Genomic DNA, 16877 nt, shown 5'->3' with positions numbered 1-16877 from the left:
TTAAAAAAAGAAATCAGTAAAAAATATTTTTTTAAAAAACAAACAAACAATGTGGATCTGAAATGGGGCGCTGTACATAGGTAATGGTAAAGGGACCCCTGACCATTAGGTCCAGTCGTAACAGACTCTGGGGTTGCAGCGCTCATCTCGCTTTACTGGCCGTCATGTGGCCAGCAGGACTAAGCCGCTTCTGGCGAACCAGAGCAGTGCACGGAAACGCTGTCTACCTTCCCACCAGAGCGGTACCTATTTATCTACTTGCACTTTTGACATGCTTTCGAACTGCTAGGTTGGCAGGAGCAGTGACCGAGCAACGGGAGCTCACCCCATTGCGGGGATTCGAACCGCCGACCTTCTTATCGGCAAGTCCTAGGCTCTGTGGTTTAACCCACAGCGCCACCCGTGTCCCGGCGCTGTGCATTGTTGTTGTTGTTTAGTCGTGTCTGCCTCTTCGTGACCCCCTGTACGAGAGCATGCCCGGCACTCCTGTCTTCCACTGCCTCCTGCAGTTTGGTCAAACTCATGCTGGTAGCTTCAAGAACACTGTCCCACCATCTCATCTTCTGTCGTTCCCTTCTCCTTGTGCCCTCCATCTTTCCCAACATCAGGGTCTTTTCCAGGGAGTCTTCTCTTCTCATCAGGTGGCCAAAGTCTTGGAGCCTCAGCTTCACGATCTGTCCTTTCGTGCATACATAGATCTAAATTCTAATGGAGAATGCCTTCCCTTCCTCCTGACCTAAGCCCTTTTCGAACATTGTTTGGATTTGTATGTCCAGAAGGCAGTCTCAGTGCCCCTGTGCATGTGCAGGGCCCTTTCCGACAGAGAAGGCAATCAATTGCACACCTTCTGCCAGAAAGCCCAGCGAGGAAAGTTCAGGTGTGAGGTTTCGACGCAGCTAAATTAAATTGAAGGCGGCTGCCTGGTCACGCAGGAGGAGCCACCAGAGAAGCATTTGCAATTGCAAATGAGGCCGTGGAGTTAATTAATAAGGGAAGGGCCTGGAAGGGGTAGCAGCGGTGGCAGGAGCAGCAGCAGCAGCAAGGTCACTAAATCACAAAGCTCAAACCTGGATTAATTCTTTATTAGCAAGGCACAATTTTCATGGACTTGGCTGGGTTTCAGGCCCAAGAAGCACATGCCCAGTAAGTCCCACTCCCTGAAATACGTTGCTGAGACCAAATGTCCGCAAAGCTAGGGTTGCCATACATCCAGGAATTCCCGGACATGTGCTGTTTTGAAGGTACTACATGCCCATTCGGGGGGAATTTTACATTTTAAAGTAAATGTCCAGGGTGTGGGTTAATAATAATAATAATAATAACAACAACAACAACAGTGTGCAGGCAGCTCTGGTTCTGGTCCAGGCTCTGGTGAGCTCGGGCTCATTAGCGGTGAAAGGGCTATTGAACGATTGCCCTGAAAAAGCTCAACAACTTTTTGTGTCTGGATTTTAACCTCTTGAAATATGGCAAACCAACCCAAAGCTGCCTATGTGTGGTGTAGTGATTAAGAGTGGTAGTCTCGTAATCTGGGGAACCGGGTTCGTGTCTCCGCTCCTCCACATGCAGCTGCTGGGTGACCTTGGGCTAGTCAAACTTCTCTGATGTCTCTCAGCCTCACTCACCTCACAGAGTGTTTGTTGTGGGGGAGGAAGGGAAAGGAGAATGTTAGCCACTTTGAGACTCCTGAAGGAGAGTGAAAGGCAGGATATCAAATCCAAACTCTTCTTCTTCTTCTTCCTCTCCAGGGCTTCTTCCAAGCAATTGGAGACTATGCCTGCAAGGGAGACAGTCCTTTTGTCCTCTCTTGGCTGGAAGCCAAGAGGGCATCTTTGGCTAAGCAGATGTTGCTTCTTCGATGCATGTAGTTATAGAGAGAAAGATGGCTGCCCTGCTTTTGTCATTACCTGCACAGGTGAGGCCACGCCCACCTCTAGTCACATGCAGAGGAAGTCTGTCCCAGCCCAGAAGGAAACAGGAAGTTTACCTGCTGGCTAGACAAACATTTCTCCCCATGTGTAAACATGTTCACTCTAGGAATGTTGTACTTGACTGCTCTTGTGTTTCACATCCCACAGTAGCCTGTCGCAGCAGGAGGGGGAGACCCCCATGACTTTTCACCAGCCTGACTCATCTCTGCTTCTTGGTCTGCCTCCTCTTCTGCTTCAGCCACAGACTCTCCCAGCTCACTAAGCCCTGTTGCCCCCTTCTGCTTCCAACACCCCCTTTTCCAAGTCTTCTCCCTCTTCTCCCTCTGACCACCCATCGTCATCCCATCACCAATCCCCAGGCTCTGAGCCTTTTCCCTTGGTGGTTCCCCATCTGGTTCCTTCCCCCCTTCCTCTTTGTCCAACTAGTCCAGGGGTCAACAAGGTTAACTTTGCCTGGGCCGGTTCACTCCAGCGGAGATCCCTCCGTGGGCCGGATTGCATGCACGATTTCCAACATCTGCGTCTGCGCAGACGTGATTTCCAGTGTCAGCGTCTGCACAGATGTTATTTCCAGCACCGCAGAAGCGAAGCCACGTGCAACACTGAGCCAGTTTAGCGCAGCACGCGGGGACTCACCAAGTGGGCAGCATGGCTCGTGGGCCAGTTAAACTACCGCCAAGGGCCGCTTGTGTCCCATGGACCTTAGGTTGTGTTAAGTTGTGGGTGAACATATCGGACGACACAGCGATTCTTCAAACAGCTCTTGTTTATTCACAGGCCCAGAACAGAACTGGGCTGAAGGGTTCAGCCAACCTGCTCATCTAGAGCTCAACTACAAAGCTACAGTAACAACTTTCTGTAACTATCCAATCACTGAACGTCACTTTCAATTCCTTATTTGCATATGTGGAGCTGAGTGAAAACTATCTACAGTATCCCCCTGCAAGGTCCATATAGTTAAAGCTATGGTTTTCCCAGTAGTGATGTATGGAAGTGAGAACTGGACCATAAAGAAGGCTGATCACTGAAGAATGATGCTTTTGAATTATGGTGCTGGAGGAGACTCTTGAGAGTCCCATGGACTGCAAGAAGATCCAACCGATCCATTCTGAAGGAAATCAGCCCTGAGTGCTCATTGGAAGGACAGATCCTGAAGCTTAGGCTCCAAGACTTTGGCCACCTTATGAGAAAAGAAGACTCCCTGGAAAAGACTCTGATGCTGGGAAAGATGTAGGGTACAAGGAGAAGGGGACGACAGGACGAGATGGTTGGACAGTGTTCTTGAAGCTACCAGCATGAATTTGACCAAACTGCGGGAGGCAGTGGAAGACAGGAGTGCCTGGTGTGCTCTGGTCCATGGGGTCACGAAGAGTCGGACACGACTAAACGACTAAACAACAACAACATCCCCCTGCTGGCCCAGGGAGAGAACTTCAGTACATAACAGGTTGCCTACCCCTGAACTAGTCCATGATATCAGGCTTGCTTTTCCTTGCTGCGCCTGATGTCTTCCTTGCAGGCTATTTTGGGTCTTCGTTATTATCTGTCACCCTCTCACAGGGAGAGTGAGAGATAATAATAACAACAAAGGCTGGCGCAGGGACTGTGGCACAGGGCTGGCATTACATCTCGCTGGGAGCGTCTCTCGTTAGCAGCCCTCAACTCCTCTCTCCTTTCCTCCTGTCTCCTGAGGTCTTTCTCTTCTCAAACCCCTGTGGGCAGCTGCCCCCTTGGTTGGGCTTCAGTTCTCAGCTGCGGATCAACTCCAAGTGCCAAGATCACCCCCTGGGAGGTGGCGTTGGCAGCCTGCCAGGTTTTGGCACCCGTTAAATCCTTGAGCAGCTGTCAAAGCGACTGGCAAGGTTGCTCCAAGACAGACAGCGATGCCAGAAAGCTTTCAGGAGGCGCTGAAGCAGGATGGAAGAGCCTGAGGCAGACTGGAGAGAGGAACGAGAAACATGACAGCAAAATAGGGTTTCTAAAATTAAACATGGCGTGGTGGAGAGAGGAACCTTTTTCTTCCCCTCCCATAACTTGTGAACACCCCGTGCTATATTAGAAGCAAAAAAACTTGTTTTGATGAATTGGAAGAGCCGCAAAAATATTCCATTGAGCACATGGGTTGATAATATGGATGGATTAGCGATACACGAACGAATTGCATGTCGACGCAAATTAAGAATGGATAAATAGGAAGACATCTGGAATGAATATTTAAGCGATAAGGCGGATAGTGAGGGGGAGGAGAGAGGTGGGGAAATATTGTTAAAAGGGTGCAGTCATAGGTATATCAGTGTATTTAAATCTGAATGGTCAAATTGTGTTTTTGTTGTTATTATGGCTTTTGTTGTAGTGTCTTTTGTGGTCGTTGTTTGCATTGAAAAAACGATTAAATAAATTAAAATAAAATAAAAACCAACACCAGTGATTCAGGACGGAAGACAGAAAGGACTCCTTCACACAGTGGATATAGAAACTGTGGGACTCACTCCCACAGGAGACAGGGAGTAACCACCTTTTAAGATGGCTTAATAATAATAATAATAATAATAATAATAATAATAATAATTTTTATTTATACCCCACTCTTCCCGGTCAGAGTCGGGCTCAGGGTGGCTAACACCAATAAAATCAAAGTTAAAACATAATGGGGGGTGGGGAGGGAGAGAAAAAAATGGGAAAAACGGGAAACAAACCAATTTAAAATACAGGTTAAAATGCAATTTAAAATGCAGCCTCATTTTAAAATAGCTGATAAATCAAGACCATAAGGGGAGGGAAACATAAGGGACAGACTGAGTCCAAACCAAAGGCCAGGTGGAACAGCTCTGTCTTGCAGACCCTGCGGAAAGATGTCAAGTCCCGCAGTGTCCTGGTCTCTTGTGACAGAGCGTTCCACCTAGTCGGGGCCAGTACTGAAAAGGCCCTGGCCCTAGTTGAGACCAATCTAACCACCTTGCGACTTGGGACCTCCAAAATGTTGTCATTTGTGGACCTTAAGGTCCTCCGCGGGGCATACCAGGAGAGGCGGTCCCGTAGGTACGTGGTTCCTAGGCTGCATAGGGCTTTAAAGGTCAAAACCAGCACCTGAAACCTGAAACCTGGACTCCACCGGGAGCCAGTGCAGTTGGTAAAGCACGGGATGAATGTGATTCCACAGTGGGGACCCCGTAAGGAGCCTCGCTGCATCATTCTGCACCAGCTGGAGTTTCTGGGTCAGCTTCAAGGGCAGCCCCACGTAGAGCGAGTTACGATAATCAAGCCTGGAGGTGACCGTCGCATGGAAAAGAGGATTAGACAAATTCATGGAGGAGGAGGGGGCTACCAGTTACAGGAAACCACAGGAGGGGAGAGTTGCCCTTGTGCTCGGATCCTGCTTGCTGGTTTCACACAGGCAAATGTTCAGCCACAATGAGAACAGGATGCTGGACTAGATGGGCCATTGGTCTGATCCAGCCGGCTTTTCTTATGCTCTTATGAGGGCACGTTTAAATGGCAGAAAATTTGGGAGTGTCGAGTGCATCACAAGACATTTTTGCATAACTATGTCAGCTCCTGGTGGAAGCGGAAATCAATCCTCATCTAGCCAGCTTGAGAGACAGCGAGGCAAGGCAGGGATCATCCCGCAGCAGACAGCGAGCCAGGGGGGAGAGCCAGGCTCTGCAGGACCACGGAGAGTTCCCAGGGAGGAGAGATGTTGTTTTGGAACTCCTGTTTGGCCAAGCGAGCCAAGTGAGACTGTGGAAGCTGGGATTGAAGGCCTTCTGGGAAATGATATATAATGAGCTGAAAAAGGTATTTAAGTATACCTTTCCTAAGAAACCAGAGGCCTTCCTTTTGGGCATTGTTGGCCAGAGGGTGTTAAAGAAGGACCGAACATTATTTATGTATGCAACAACAGCAGCAAGGATACTTGTCGCCAAACATTGGAAAACTCAAGATTTGCCCACGTTGGAAGAATGGCAGATGCAACTGATGGACTACATGGAGTTAGCAGAAACGACCGGCAGAATCCGAGATCTGGGAGAAGAAGCAGTGGAGGAGGATTGGAAGAAATTTAAGGACTATCTTCAAAAACATTGTAAATTATATGAGTGTTAAGAAGGATGAGAGATTTGAAAACAATAGGGCACCATAAAGTTAGCAGAAAAGATTATGAGAATGAGTGAATTTCATGAGAAAGATAAATTGTGAATGAATATCATGTTAAAACTAGGCATTAAAAATATTCTAAGTTATGGATAAAATATTGGAATTGTGTACAATAAGAATGAAAATAAGGTGATAACTTGGAATGTAGGAGCGAGAGACGTGAGGAAGTCCAAAAGGGAAAAATGAAGAAAAGATGGTTATTACAAGATGTATAATTTTATGTTTGTTTTATTCTTTGTTTGTTTTCTGTTTATTCTGTCTTTTTTTCTTTATTGTATTAACAAAATTCTTAATAAAAAAAATTATTAAAAAAAAATATGAAAGGTTGAGAAAGGCTTGTGAAAGGGTGAGCAAAATGATTGAGGGGGCGGAATGCTCCTTCTATGAAGAAAGACTGCAGTGTCTGGGATTTTTTAGTTTAGAGAAAAGGCAAGTAATGTGGGAATGTTGTAGATACTAGTAGAGGATATATTGATTTAATAGTATCCTTCCTCACTCACGCTTTTGAGTCAGCGGCAGAGCGACATTCCCCAGTATATAGCAGGAAGCTAGGTGGTAGATTCGTTTGAATCTCTTTACTTAAGCAATCCAACCTGACTGTGTTCAGATTGGGTTCTGTTCCTGATAAATCCCTTTATCCCTCCTAAAAAGAATACAGTGGTACCTCTGGATGTGAACAGGATCCGTTCCGGAGCCCCGTTCGCATCTTGAAGCAAACACAACCCGCATCCACATGTCTGCACGTGCACGGGTCGCGATTCACAGTTTCCACGCATGCGTGTGACGTCATTTTTAGCGTCTGCGCATGCGCGAGCGGCGAAACCCGGAAGTAATGTGCTCTGTTACTTCCGGGTCGCTGCGGAGCGCAACCCAAAAATGCTTAACCTGAAGCTACTTCAACCCGAAGTATGACTGTAAAGACACAAGAAGCTTCTTTTAAAAGTACTAAGAAGTTTACTCACATTCAGTTCACAGTTGGATCACTGAAAAATCCCCCTTAAAAATCTTTCTTCTCCGTTAGTCCCAGCTTTGGACCCAGAACAGAGCAAGCAGGTCTCTGTGTCTCCAGCTTCCAGCTCAGCCCTCTCACACAAACCACACCAGCTATTGTTCTAATGGCAACACAGAAAGTTGCCCACATCAGACCATTGGTCCATTTAACCCCATATTGTCTGCAGTGGTTGGAAGTGGCCCTTCAGGATTATAAGCAGGAGACTTAGCCCAGTCGTATCTAGAGAGGCTACTGGGGATGCTCTACCAGGGAGCTACGGCCCCAAAGCAGAGTGGAGACAAATGTGCTGAGGAACAGGTGTTCTGCTTCTAACCTTTCCCGCGATGCCAATGTCCCACTCTTTGGCTGCAGACATTGTCAAGCAGTGCACAGTGATGCAGAATCTGCCTTTGGGGGATTTCAAAGCTTTAATTAAAACCAGGCTTTTGATCAAATTTATTCCTCTGATTTCCCTAGAAATTGGGAGAATTCAGGGTTAATGAAAGCTGTTTCAGACATACGTGAGCACAGAAGAAATTGGATTTTTCTCTCTCTCCCTTCCTCCTCAAGGTAGCATTGGCGCAGAGTCAATGAGAAGCCCAAGAGAGGTGACCTTCCATGGCAAAACAAATGGATCAGTCAATCAAAAACACCTTTCCCCAGCTTGGTGCCCTCCAAATGTTTTGGACTACGAAAGATGCTCTCTTGAAGATACCACCACTGGAAGTTCTGGTAGCAGTGGCTCAGGAGAGGTGCTTCTCTGTGGTGGCCCCGAAGTGATGGAAGTCCCTCCCCGAAGAGGTGTGACTGGCACCCTCATCACATGGTTTCCATCAAATGTGGAAGATGCTCTTTACTGAGCATTCATCCTGATTTGCATATGTGGACGTTAGACCATGGCTGGCCTCCCCTGAGCTTTTGTTCTTATTTGTCTGCAATGGGCTTTTATGGCTATGAAAATTCACCCTGAATGTCTTCCCATTTTTAATCCATCCATCCTACACCTTACATTATATTTTACCATCAATTTCCTCACTACAAAATCAATTTCCTCACTCCGTTTTTCCAAAAAGTGGATTTGTTGCATGAGGGTGACACAGAGCTTTTAATAATATAAAAGGTAAAAGTAAAGGTACCCCTGCCCGTACGGGCCAGTCTTGACAGACTCTGGGGTTGTGCGCCCATCTCACTTAAGAGGCCAGGGGCCAGCGCTGTCCGGAGACACTTCCGGGTCACGTGGCCAGCGTGACATCGCTGCTCTGGCGAGCCAGAGCCGCACACGGAAACGCCGTTTACCTTCCCGCTGGTAAGCGGTCCCTATTTATCTACTTGCACCCGGAGGTGCTTTCGAGCTGCTAGGTTGGCAGGCGCTGGGACCGAGCAGCGGGAGCGCACCCCGCTGCAGGGATTCGAACCGCCGACCTTTCGATCGGCAAGCCCTAGGCGCTGAGGCTTTAACCCACAGCGCCACCTGCATCCCTCTTTAATAATATACTCATACTCATACTAATACTACCCCGTCCATCTGACTGGGTTGCCCCAGCCACTCTGGGTGGCTTCCAACATATATAAAAACATAATTAAACATTAAAAAGCTTCCCTATACAGGGCTGCCTTCAAATTTCTTCTAAGGTCATCTCTTTGACATCTGGTGTATGATATATTCACCTTTTAACTTCTAGTTTTTATCCCTTACCTGTTTTAAGTCTTATGTGCTCATTTAATCCATATGTTTTATCTTATGCTGGTCTGTGACCAAGATAAAGTTTGCTTGTTAGTTAGTTAGTTTGATTGATTGGTGGGATGGCTTGCCACAGAGTGGGTGCCACCACTGAGAAGCCACCGCTATCGATGGCTCCTCGTCACAAGGCTTCTGCTGTGCCTGCACAGTTGAAGGCACCCATGTTTCTGAATCGAAGTTGCTGTAAACCACAGGAACGGAGAGGGCTCTTGTGCTCAGATCCTGCTCCCTGGCTTCCCATTGGGTAGGGTTACCAGACGTCCCCATTCCCTGGGGACAGTCCCCGGATTTGCAAATAAGTCCCTGCAATTCTGGGCTGCATCAATAGGAGTATAGCATCAAGATCAAGGGAAGAAATAGTGCCACTGTATTCTGTTCTGGTCAGACCTCACCTGGAGTACTGTGTCCAGTTCTGGGCACCACAGTTCAAGAAGGACACTGACAAACTGGAACGTGTCCAGAGGAGGGCAACCAAAATGGTCAAAGGCCTGGAAACGATGCCTTATGAGGAACGGCTAAGGGAGCTGGGCATGTTTAGCCTGGAGAAGAGGAGGTTAAGGGGTGATATGATAGCCATGTTCAAATATATAAAAGGATGTCGCATAGAGGAGGGAGAAAGGTTGTTTTCTGCTGCTCCAGAGAAGCGGACACGGAGCAATGGATCCAAACTACAAGAAAGAAGATTCCAGCTAAACATTAGGAAGAACTTCCTGACAGTAAGAGCTGTTGGACAGTGGAATTTGCTGCCAAGGAGTGTGGTGGAGTCTTCTTCTTTGGAGGTCTTTAAGCAGAGGCTTGACAACCATATGTCAGGAGTGCTCTGGTGGTGTTTCCTGCTTGGCAGGGGGTTGGACTCGATGGCCCTGGTGGTCTCTTCCAACTCTAGGATTCTATGATTCTATGACAAATTCCATCCCCGGAATGTGCCTGGATTTCATCTAATGTCCCCGGGAAACGCAGCAGCGGCAGTCTCAGGAGCCGGAGCAGTTGGCTCTGGCTGGCTTCAGGAGCTGCTTGGAAGCCCCCATGTGTTGGTGGTGCAGGGGCTCTCAGATGCAGCTTCCGGGCTGCCCCCACCTTCCCTGACCCCAGCAACTAAGCTGCGAAGGGAGGCTTCATGCTGCCTATCTGAGTTTGCGTGCAAGCAGGAGGGGGCAGGGAACTCTCAGTTAGGCAACGGAAGCCTCCCTTCCCAGCTGAGGGATCCCTGCTCCCTCCTGCTTGCACGCAAGTAGGAATGGGATTGGGGCTGCTCCCATGGGGAGGGAGGCATTGTGCTGCCTGAGTGTCACCACTGCGGCTGCTCTCGGCCCTCCTTCTCCGCCTGACCCACCGCACACCGCTTCCACCACCATCACCACCACTACCGAAGAACCAACAACTCAGGGGCTGCCCAGGCTTATGGAGAAAGGAGATAGAAGCCTCGGAGGAAGGGGAAACATGGCGGTTGAGGTCAAGGCAGCAACCGCCCCTCTGCCACCGCCATCGCTGCAGCATCAACGTCCTGAACTTGTTTTTGTTTTGTTTTGTTTTGTTTTGTTTTGTTTTGTTTTGTTTTGTTTTGTTTTGTTTTGTTTTGTTTTGTTTTGTTTTGTTTTGTTTTGTTTTGTTTTGTTTTTTGTTTTGTTTTGTTTATTTATTTATTTATTGTGTCCCCAGATTCATTGGAAAAAATCTGGTAACCTAACCTGGCTCCAATACTTTGGCCACCTCATGAGAAGAGAAGACTCCCTGGAAAAAACCCTGATGCTGGGAAAGATGGAGGGCACAAGGAGAACGGGACGGCGGAGGACGAGATGGTGGGACAGTGTTCTCGAAGCTATGAACATGAGTCTGACCAAACTGCGGGAGGCAGTGGAAGACAGGAGTGCCTGGCGTGCTCTGGTCCAGGGGGTCATGAAGAGTCGGACACGACTAAGCGACTAAACAACAACAACCTTACCATTGGGGCATCTGGTCAATTGCTGTGAGACCAAGACGCTTGACAAGGTGGACCATTAGCCGGATCAGGGCCGGATTTCTGTTTGATGAGGCCCTAGAGCTCCTGAAGGGAATGGGGCCCTTTATATGTTCAGCTGTCCGTTGTCAGCAACAAATTGTTGCTTTTTTGGTGTTGAATATATGCTATATATGGTAATTGATGGACCTTATTGGTATCTAAAGCCATTTGCACATAACAAAATATGTATTTTATCAAAGTAATTGATGTAGAAATGAGCAAACCAGTGATATTTTAGGGAGCAGGCTAACAGGTGGAGCCCATTACTTATATCATAGGAGCCAACACAACACAAAACACGGTTGCTGTATGTAGGTTTTATTTTATTTGTTTTTTTATCTTATATTTACAGGGACGCGGGTGGCGCTGTGGGTAAAACCTCAGCGCCTAGGACTTGCCGATCGCATGGTCGGAGGTTCGAATCCCCGCGGCAGGGTGAGCTCCCGTCTTTCGGTCCCAGCTCCTGCCCACCTAGCAGTTCGAAAGCACCCTTAAGTGCAAGTAGATAAATAGGTACCACTTTATAACGGGAAGGTAAACGGCGTTTCCGTATGCTGCGCTGGTGCTGGCTCGCCAGAGCAGCTTTGTCACGCTGGCCACGTGACCTGGAAGTGTCTCCGGACAGCGCTGGCTCCCGGCCTCTTAAGCGAGATGGGCGCGCAACCCCAGAGTCGGTCACAACTGGCCCGTATGGGCAGGCGTACCTTTACCTTTACCTTTTATGTTATATTTTGGAAATGTACATCCAGTGTTTTTTTCCTTTAATTTTTTTGGGGGCCCCCAAGAGAGTGGGGCCCTAAGCCATAGCTGGTTTAGCTTATACAGTGGTACCTTGGGTTATAGACGCTTCAGGTTACAGACGCTTCAGGTTACAGACTCCGCTAACCCAGAAATATTACCTCGGGTTAAGAACTTTGCTTCAGGATGAAAACAGAAATCATGCTCCGGTGGTGCAGCAGCAGCTGGAGGCCCCATTAGCTAAAGTGGTGCTTCAGGTTAAGAACAGTTTCAGGTTAAGAATGGACCTCCAGAACGGATTAAGTTCTTAACCCGAGGTACCACTGTATGTAAATCTAGCACTGGGCCTAATCCAGCAGCCGCTTCTTATATTCTCACTTTAACTGCACTGGTTTGCAATTTAATTCCTCCCACAAAATTACTGGCAGTCTGGGGGCGCCCTGGATGCTATATTAATCTGTTCTGCAATCAGATACATTTTTTATAATACCTGTATCAGTGTTTATTACTTGGGCTAAAGATAGATGATCACAATAAGTGACAAAACATGATTGTCCCACCGTGTATTATTATTATCCTCACCAAAGGTTCAAAATAGATCTTGGCAGCTGCAGAACTTGGAAGGGCAAACTGTGTGCTGCATGGTGCCTGGGTGTTTGCGAGCTCAGATTTATATGCAAGTGTGAAAGAGAAGAGGCATCTGCTCCTCCTGCTGCCCACACGTCCCGTCCCTGGCAGAGGCTCAACTACGGGGCAGGAGCGGAGCGATAAAGAAAGGCAATAAGAGAAACCTCCCACAAATACTTTCATGTTTTTGTCTCCAGGAGGCAAGAATTGGGACAAGATTGGAGGAGCTGTAAAGCAGAGGTTAGGTGGCCATCTGTCATGAATGGTCTAGCTGAGATGACTGCATTGCAGGAAGTTGGACCAGATGACTCTGGGGGTCCCTTCCGACCAGTGCCGGTTTTACGTATAAGCTAAACAAGCTGTAGCTTAGGGCCCCACTCTCTTGAAGGTAAAAGACGTCTGCTTCTTGGGAGAAAAGCAATGACAAACCTAAAGGTAAAGGTAAAGGTACCCCTGCCCATACGGGCCAGTCTTGACAGACTCTGGGGTTGTGCGCCCATCTCACTTAAGAGGCCAGGGGCCAGCGCTGTCCGGAGACACTTCCGGGTCACGTGGCCAGCGTCACATCGCTGCTCTGGCGAGCCAGAGTTGCACACGGAAACGCCGTTTACCTTCCCGCTGATAAGCGGTCCCTATTTATCTACTTGCACCCGGAGGTGCTTTCGAACTGCTAGGTTGGCAGGCGCTGGGACCGAGCAGCGGGAGCGCACCCCGCCGCAGGGATTCGAACCGCCGACCTTTCGATCGGCAAGTCCTAGGCAAAGGTCCGTCTAGTTAAAGCTATGGCTTTCCCAGTAGTGATGTATGGAAGTGAGAGCTGGACCATAAAGAAGGCTGATCGCCGAAGAATTGATGCTTTTGAATTCTGGTGCTCTCCTGCCTTCCTCCTTTAACCCACCACAGCAACCTTGCAGGGTAGGCCAGGAGGAGAGGCAGGAACTAGCCCCAAAGTCACACTCACTGAGATTCATAATGGCTGAGTGGGCAGATTTGAACTCTGGTCTCCCAGGTCTGACACTCTAACCACTACACTGTACTGGCTCTCTCCTTAAAACTTCTTAAAAATATTAGCCCAAAGCCAGGATCAATACGGAGGTCTTTAAAGAAGGTAAAGGGACCCCTGACCACTAGGTCCAGTCGCGAGCGACTCTGGGGTTGTGGCGCTCATCTTGCTTTACTGGCCGAAGGAGCTGGTGTTTGTCCACAGACAGCTTCCAGGTCATGTGGCCAGCATGACTAAGCCGCTTCTGGCAGACCAGAGCTGCGCACAATCTCTGCTGACAAGACACTCTGAGTTGCACCCCGGGGGGCATCACTTGTGCATGCTATTACATGTGCACCCCCCCAACCTGGCCAGGCCGAACTGGCCCGCCACCCCCCATCCCACTGGGGGGGGGTCTGGGGTCTTCCTTGAAAATGGGGGGGGGGGTGTGCTCACTTTCAGGAGGGCCCAGATGGTGCACCTGTTGCTAACCTTCGTTCCAAGAAAACCAAACTTGGATAAACATATATCTCTGTGTCTTCAACTTTCAGGTGTGTTCACCCCCCAGAACTCTGGCTCTTGTTCTTCAACCTAGCAGGTAGACAAGGGTGTGTGTGGAGCCCCCATTATCCTGGAGGTCCCCATCACTCTTGTTCATCCTTTTGAGACGTTGATGAGGACACTTAAGTGGCCAGGGAAGGTCTTTGTCTTACAAAGCAACTCGTCTGACTAGTTCAGCAATAGAATCTTCTTTTAGATTCTCTCCCTCGCTGGGCACAGGACCCCAAGTATTGGTCCCAGAGCATCATCCAGCCCGACCAGCGAAACTCACAACACTACATAACAAATTTCTCTTGGCAGTGTACAGAAAACTGAAGCAAACAACTTGTACGACAGCAAACATTGCAAAACTACTCTGATATAATAATGCACAGATGGCAGAGGACGAGATGGTGGGACAGTGTTCTCGAAGCTACCAGCCTGAGTTTGACCAAACTGCGGGAGGCAGTGGAAGACAGGTGTGCCTGGCATGCTCTGGTCCAGGGGGTCACGAAGAGTCGGACATGACTAAACGACTAAACAATAACAACATAAAAATGCTCCATTGATACAAAGGTCAGTAATCCATATAAAAGAAGTGTCAGTTCCTTCTCCTCCAGGGGTTGGTCTAAATGACCCTTGGGATTCCTCCCAACTCTACAATTCCTTCTGACACACCTTCCCCTTCTACCTATCCACCTGGGCTCTCACCCAGTGCCCAAGCAAAATCACAAATCACCCACTTCCCACAAAGAGGAAGGTTCCTTGAACCTGTGGACGTCGCCTTAGTCTCTCTGTGAATCTTTCACACAGAAAGAGACCCAGGAAGTCAAGCCAATGGATCGATCACCAACATGACTCTCCCCTCGGTTTCAGAGTCCACTGCCCTGGCCTCCAGCAGCCACCAGGTCCACCCTCTTCTCCTTACCTGCCATTGTTGGATTCAGGATGGATGCCTGCTGTTGCCTTGATCTCGCCCTGCTCTGCTTCAGAGACCTTCTGGGAAGCCAAATCCTGGAAAGCTCAGATGGCAAAGCTGTCAGAAGGCGGCAGCTTGCTCTGTTTCAACAAGTTGCTCAGAAAACCTGGACTGCTTTCTCTCTTAAACTCGCTCTTCAAGTCCGCCAGGCTCCTCTGGGTACTTGTTTGTGGACTGCAGCACCCATCTGCCACCGATCTAGCTGGGCACACCCGTCTCCCATCTGCTTTGCCCTGGAGGACCAGGGCAAATGCCACCTGGTTCAGTGGCAGGCCAGACCTGTGTCCTGCACTGCTGAGGGGGTCAAACGCTTCTCCTTTGGCACTACGGAGAACCAGAAGAACAGGGTGCCACGTGCAAAAGTCTGGGCTGCAGAGGTGGAAGGCCTCTTGGGCCCACGGCAGTGTGCATGCCACCGTGCCCAGCTGGGAGGAGGCTGGTGGACGGAGTTCCTTTGTCAAGCCACGTTCCTCCCTAGACTCCCGACACCCACCTGCTTCCTCGCGGGCTGCCCACTGCTGTTTCCATGGACACGGGTAGCAGCAGCTGTCAGTGCCAGCAGGGTCTCGGCAACGCGAGGAACCCAGTCATCCGAGCAGTGAATCCACGGCGGAAGGCCATCCACCGCAGGCTCGGATTCTGCTCCGCAGGGGGAGAGAGGGGTTCAATGGGAGCAGGCCATGTCCCCTGCTTCGTCTGCCGGCGATGGAGAAGAGAGGCAAGCAAACACACACACCAGCAGTAAACTTTGGGGAAAGGTGCTGGCGAGTCAGCTCCGATTCCTCCAGACCGGCTGCCTCCCTTGCTCAGAGAAAAAAATGGAAGAGGGAGGCAGAGCATCCAAGATATCGAATGCAGGTTTATTCTTAGAACAAGGGGACGTCGAAGACATGCTGTCAGCCAACGCTCTCCAGCTGTCCCCGTGGGTGGCGTGACGTTGGAGGTATTTGGAAGCAGAAGAAGGAGAGATAGAGAGGTGGCGTTTTGGACTCAGGCTCCTCTGTTTTAGGGAAGGGCCATAGCTCAGTGGTAGGGCATCTGCTTAGCAGGTGGAAGGTACTCTTGCCTGAGAACCTGGAGGGCTGCTGCCAGTCCGGGTTGACAGTACTAAGCTAGAGGGACTAGTGGTCAGTTTAAGCTGCTGTCAGTGTTTCTGAAGTTTTCTTCCTCGTCTCTCCAGCAATTGTGACCCAGCAAGGGACAGGGAAATTTAAAGAATAACAACAACAACAACAACAACAACAACAACAACAACAACAACAACAACAACAGTTTATTATTTTTACCCCGCCCATCTGGGCAGCTTCCAACAAAATATTAAAATACCGTAATATATCAAACATTAAAAGCTTCCCTAAACAGGGCTGCCTTCAGATGTCTTCTAAAAGTCTGGTAGTTGTTGTTCTCTTTGACACATGGTGGGAGGGTGTTCCACAGGGCGGGTGCCACTACCAAGAAGGCCCTCTGCCTGGTTCCCTGTAACCTCACTTCTCACAGGGAGGGAACCACTAGAAGGTCCTCGGAGCTGGACCTCAATGTCCGGGCAGAATGATGGGGGTGGAGATGCTCCTTCAGCTATACTGGGCAGAGGCCATTTAGGGCTTTCAAGGTCAACACCAACACATTGAATTGTGCTCAGAAACGTACTGGGAGCCAGTGTAGGTCTTTCAGGACTGGTGTTATGTGGTCTCGGCGGCCGCTCCCAGTCCCCAGTCTAGCTGCCGCATTCTGGATTAGTTGTAGTTTCCGGGTCACCTTCAAAGGTAGCCCCACGTAGAGTGCATGGCAGTAGTCTAAGCGGGAGATAACCAGAACATGCACCAATCTGGCGAGACAGTCTGTGGGCAGGAAGGGTCTCATCCTGCGTACCAGATGGAGCTGGTGGACAGCCGCCCTGGACACAGAATTGACCTGCGCCTCCATGGACAACTGTGAGTCCAAAATGACTCCCAGGCTGCTCACCTGGTCCTCTCCCAAAAACAGTACTTCTGTCTTCAACCTCAATTCAACCTCAATTCCAGAGTTGGAAGGGACCTCCAAGGGACATCCAGTCCAACCCCCTGCAATGCAGCTGAAGAATCCCTGGAAGCAGGGGCGAAGCTGCATGCTCCGGCATCGGGGGCGGAGAGCTGGCGTGGCATGGCTGGCGTGCATCCCGGGGGGGAGGGGGCGCATGGTGCCAGCGTGGTGGGGTGTG

General features: G+C 49.3%; 1 protein-coding gene across 2 annotated transcripts in view; it reads right to left on the bottom strand.

Moving 5' to 3' along the window:
• Positions 1–15530, bottom strand: part of EFR3B (EFR3 homolog B) — a 148076-nt gene extending 132546 nt beyond the window's left edge. The window contains exon 1 of one of the 2 annotated variants that reach the window (XM_079968591.1): positions 14630–15530. In XM_079968591.1, the coding sequence (XP_079824717.1) occupies positions 14630–14636 (7 nt within the window). In that variant the 5' untranslated portion in view covers positions 14637–15530. The remainder of the gene's footprint in view (positions 1–14629) is intronic. The other variant, XM_079968593.1, reaches the window with a different exon arrangement.
• Positions 15531–16877: the final 1347 nt, after the last annotated feature.

Source organism: Podarcis cretensis (genome assembly GCF_951804945.1).
Source record: "Podarcis cretensis genome assembly, chromosome: 3".
Classification (NCBI taxonomy): domain Eukaryota; kingdom Metazoa; phylum Chordata; class Lepidosauria; order Squamata; family Lacertidae; genus Podarcis; species Podarcis cretensis.
The sequence above is the reverse complement of the archived record's forward strand: the minus strand, read 5'-3'. Positions and strand labels throughout refer to the sequence as shown.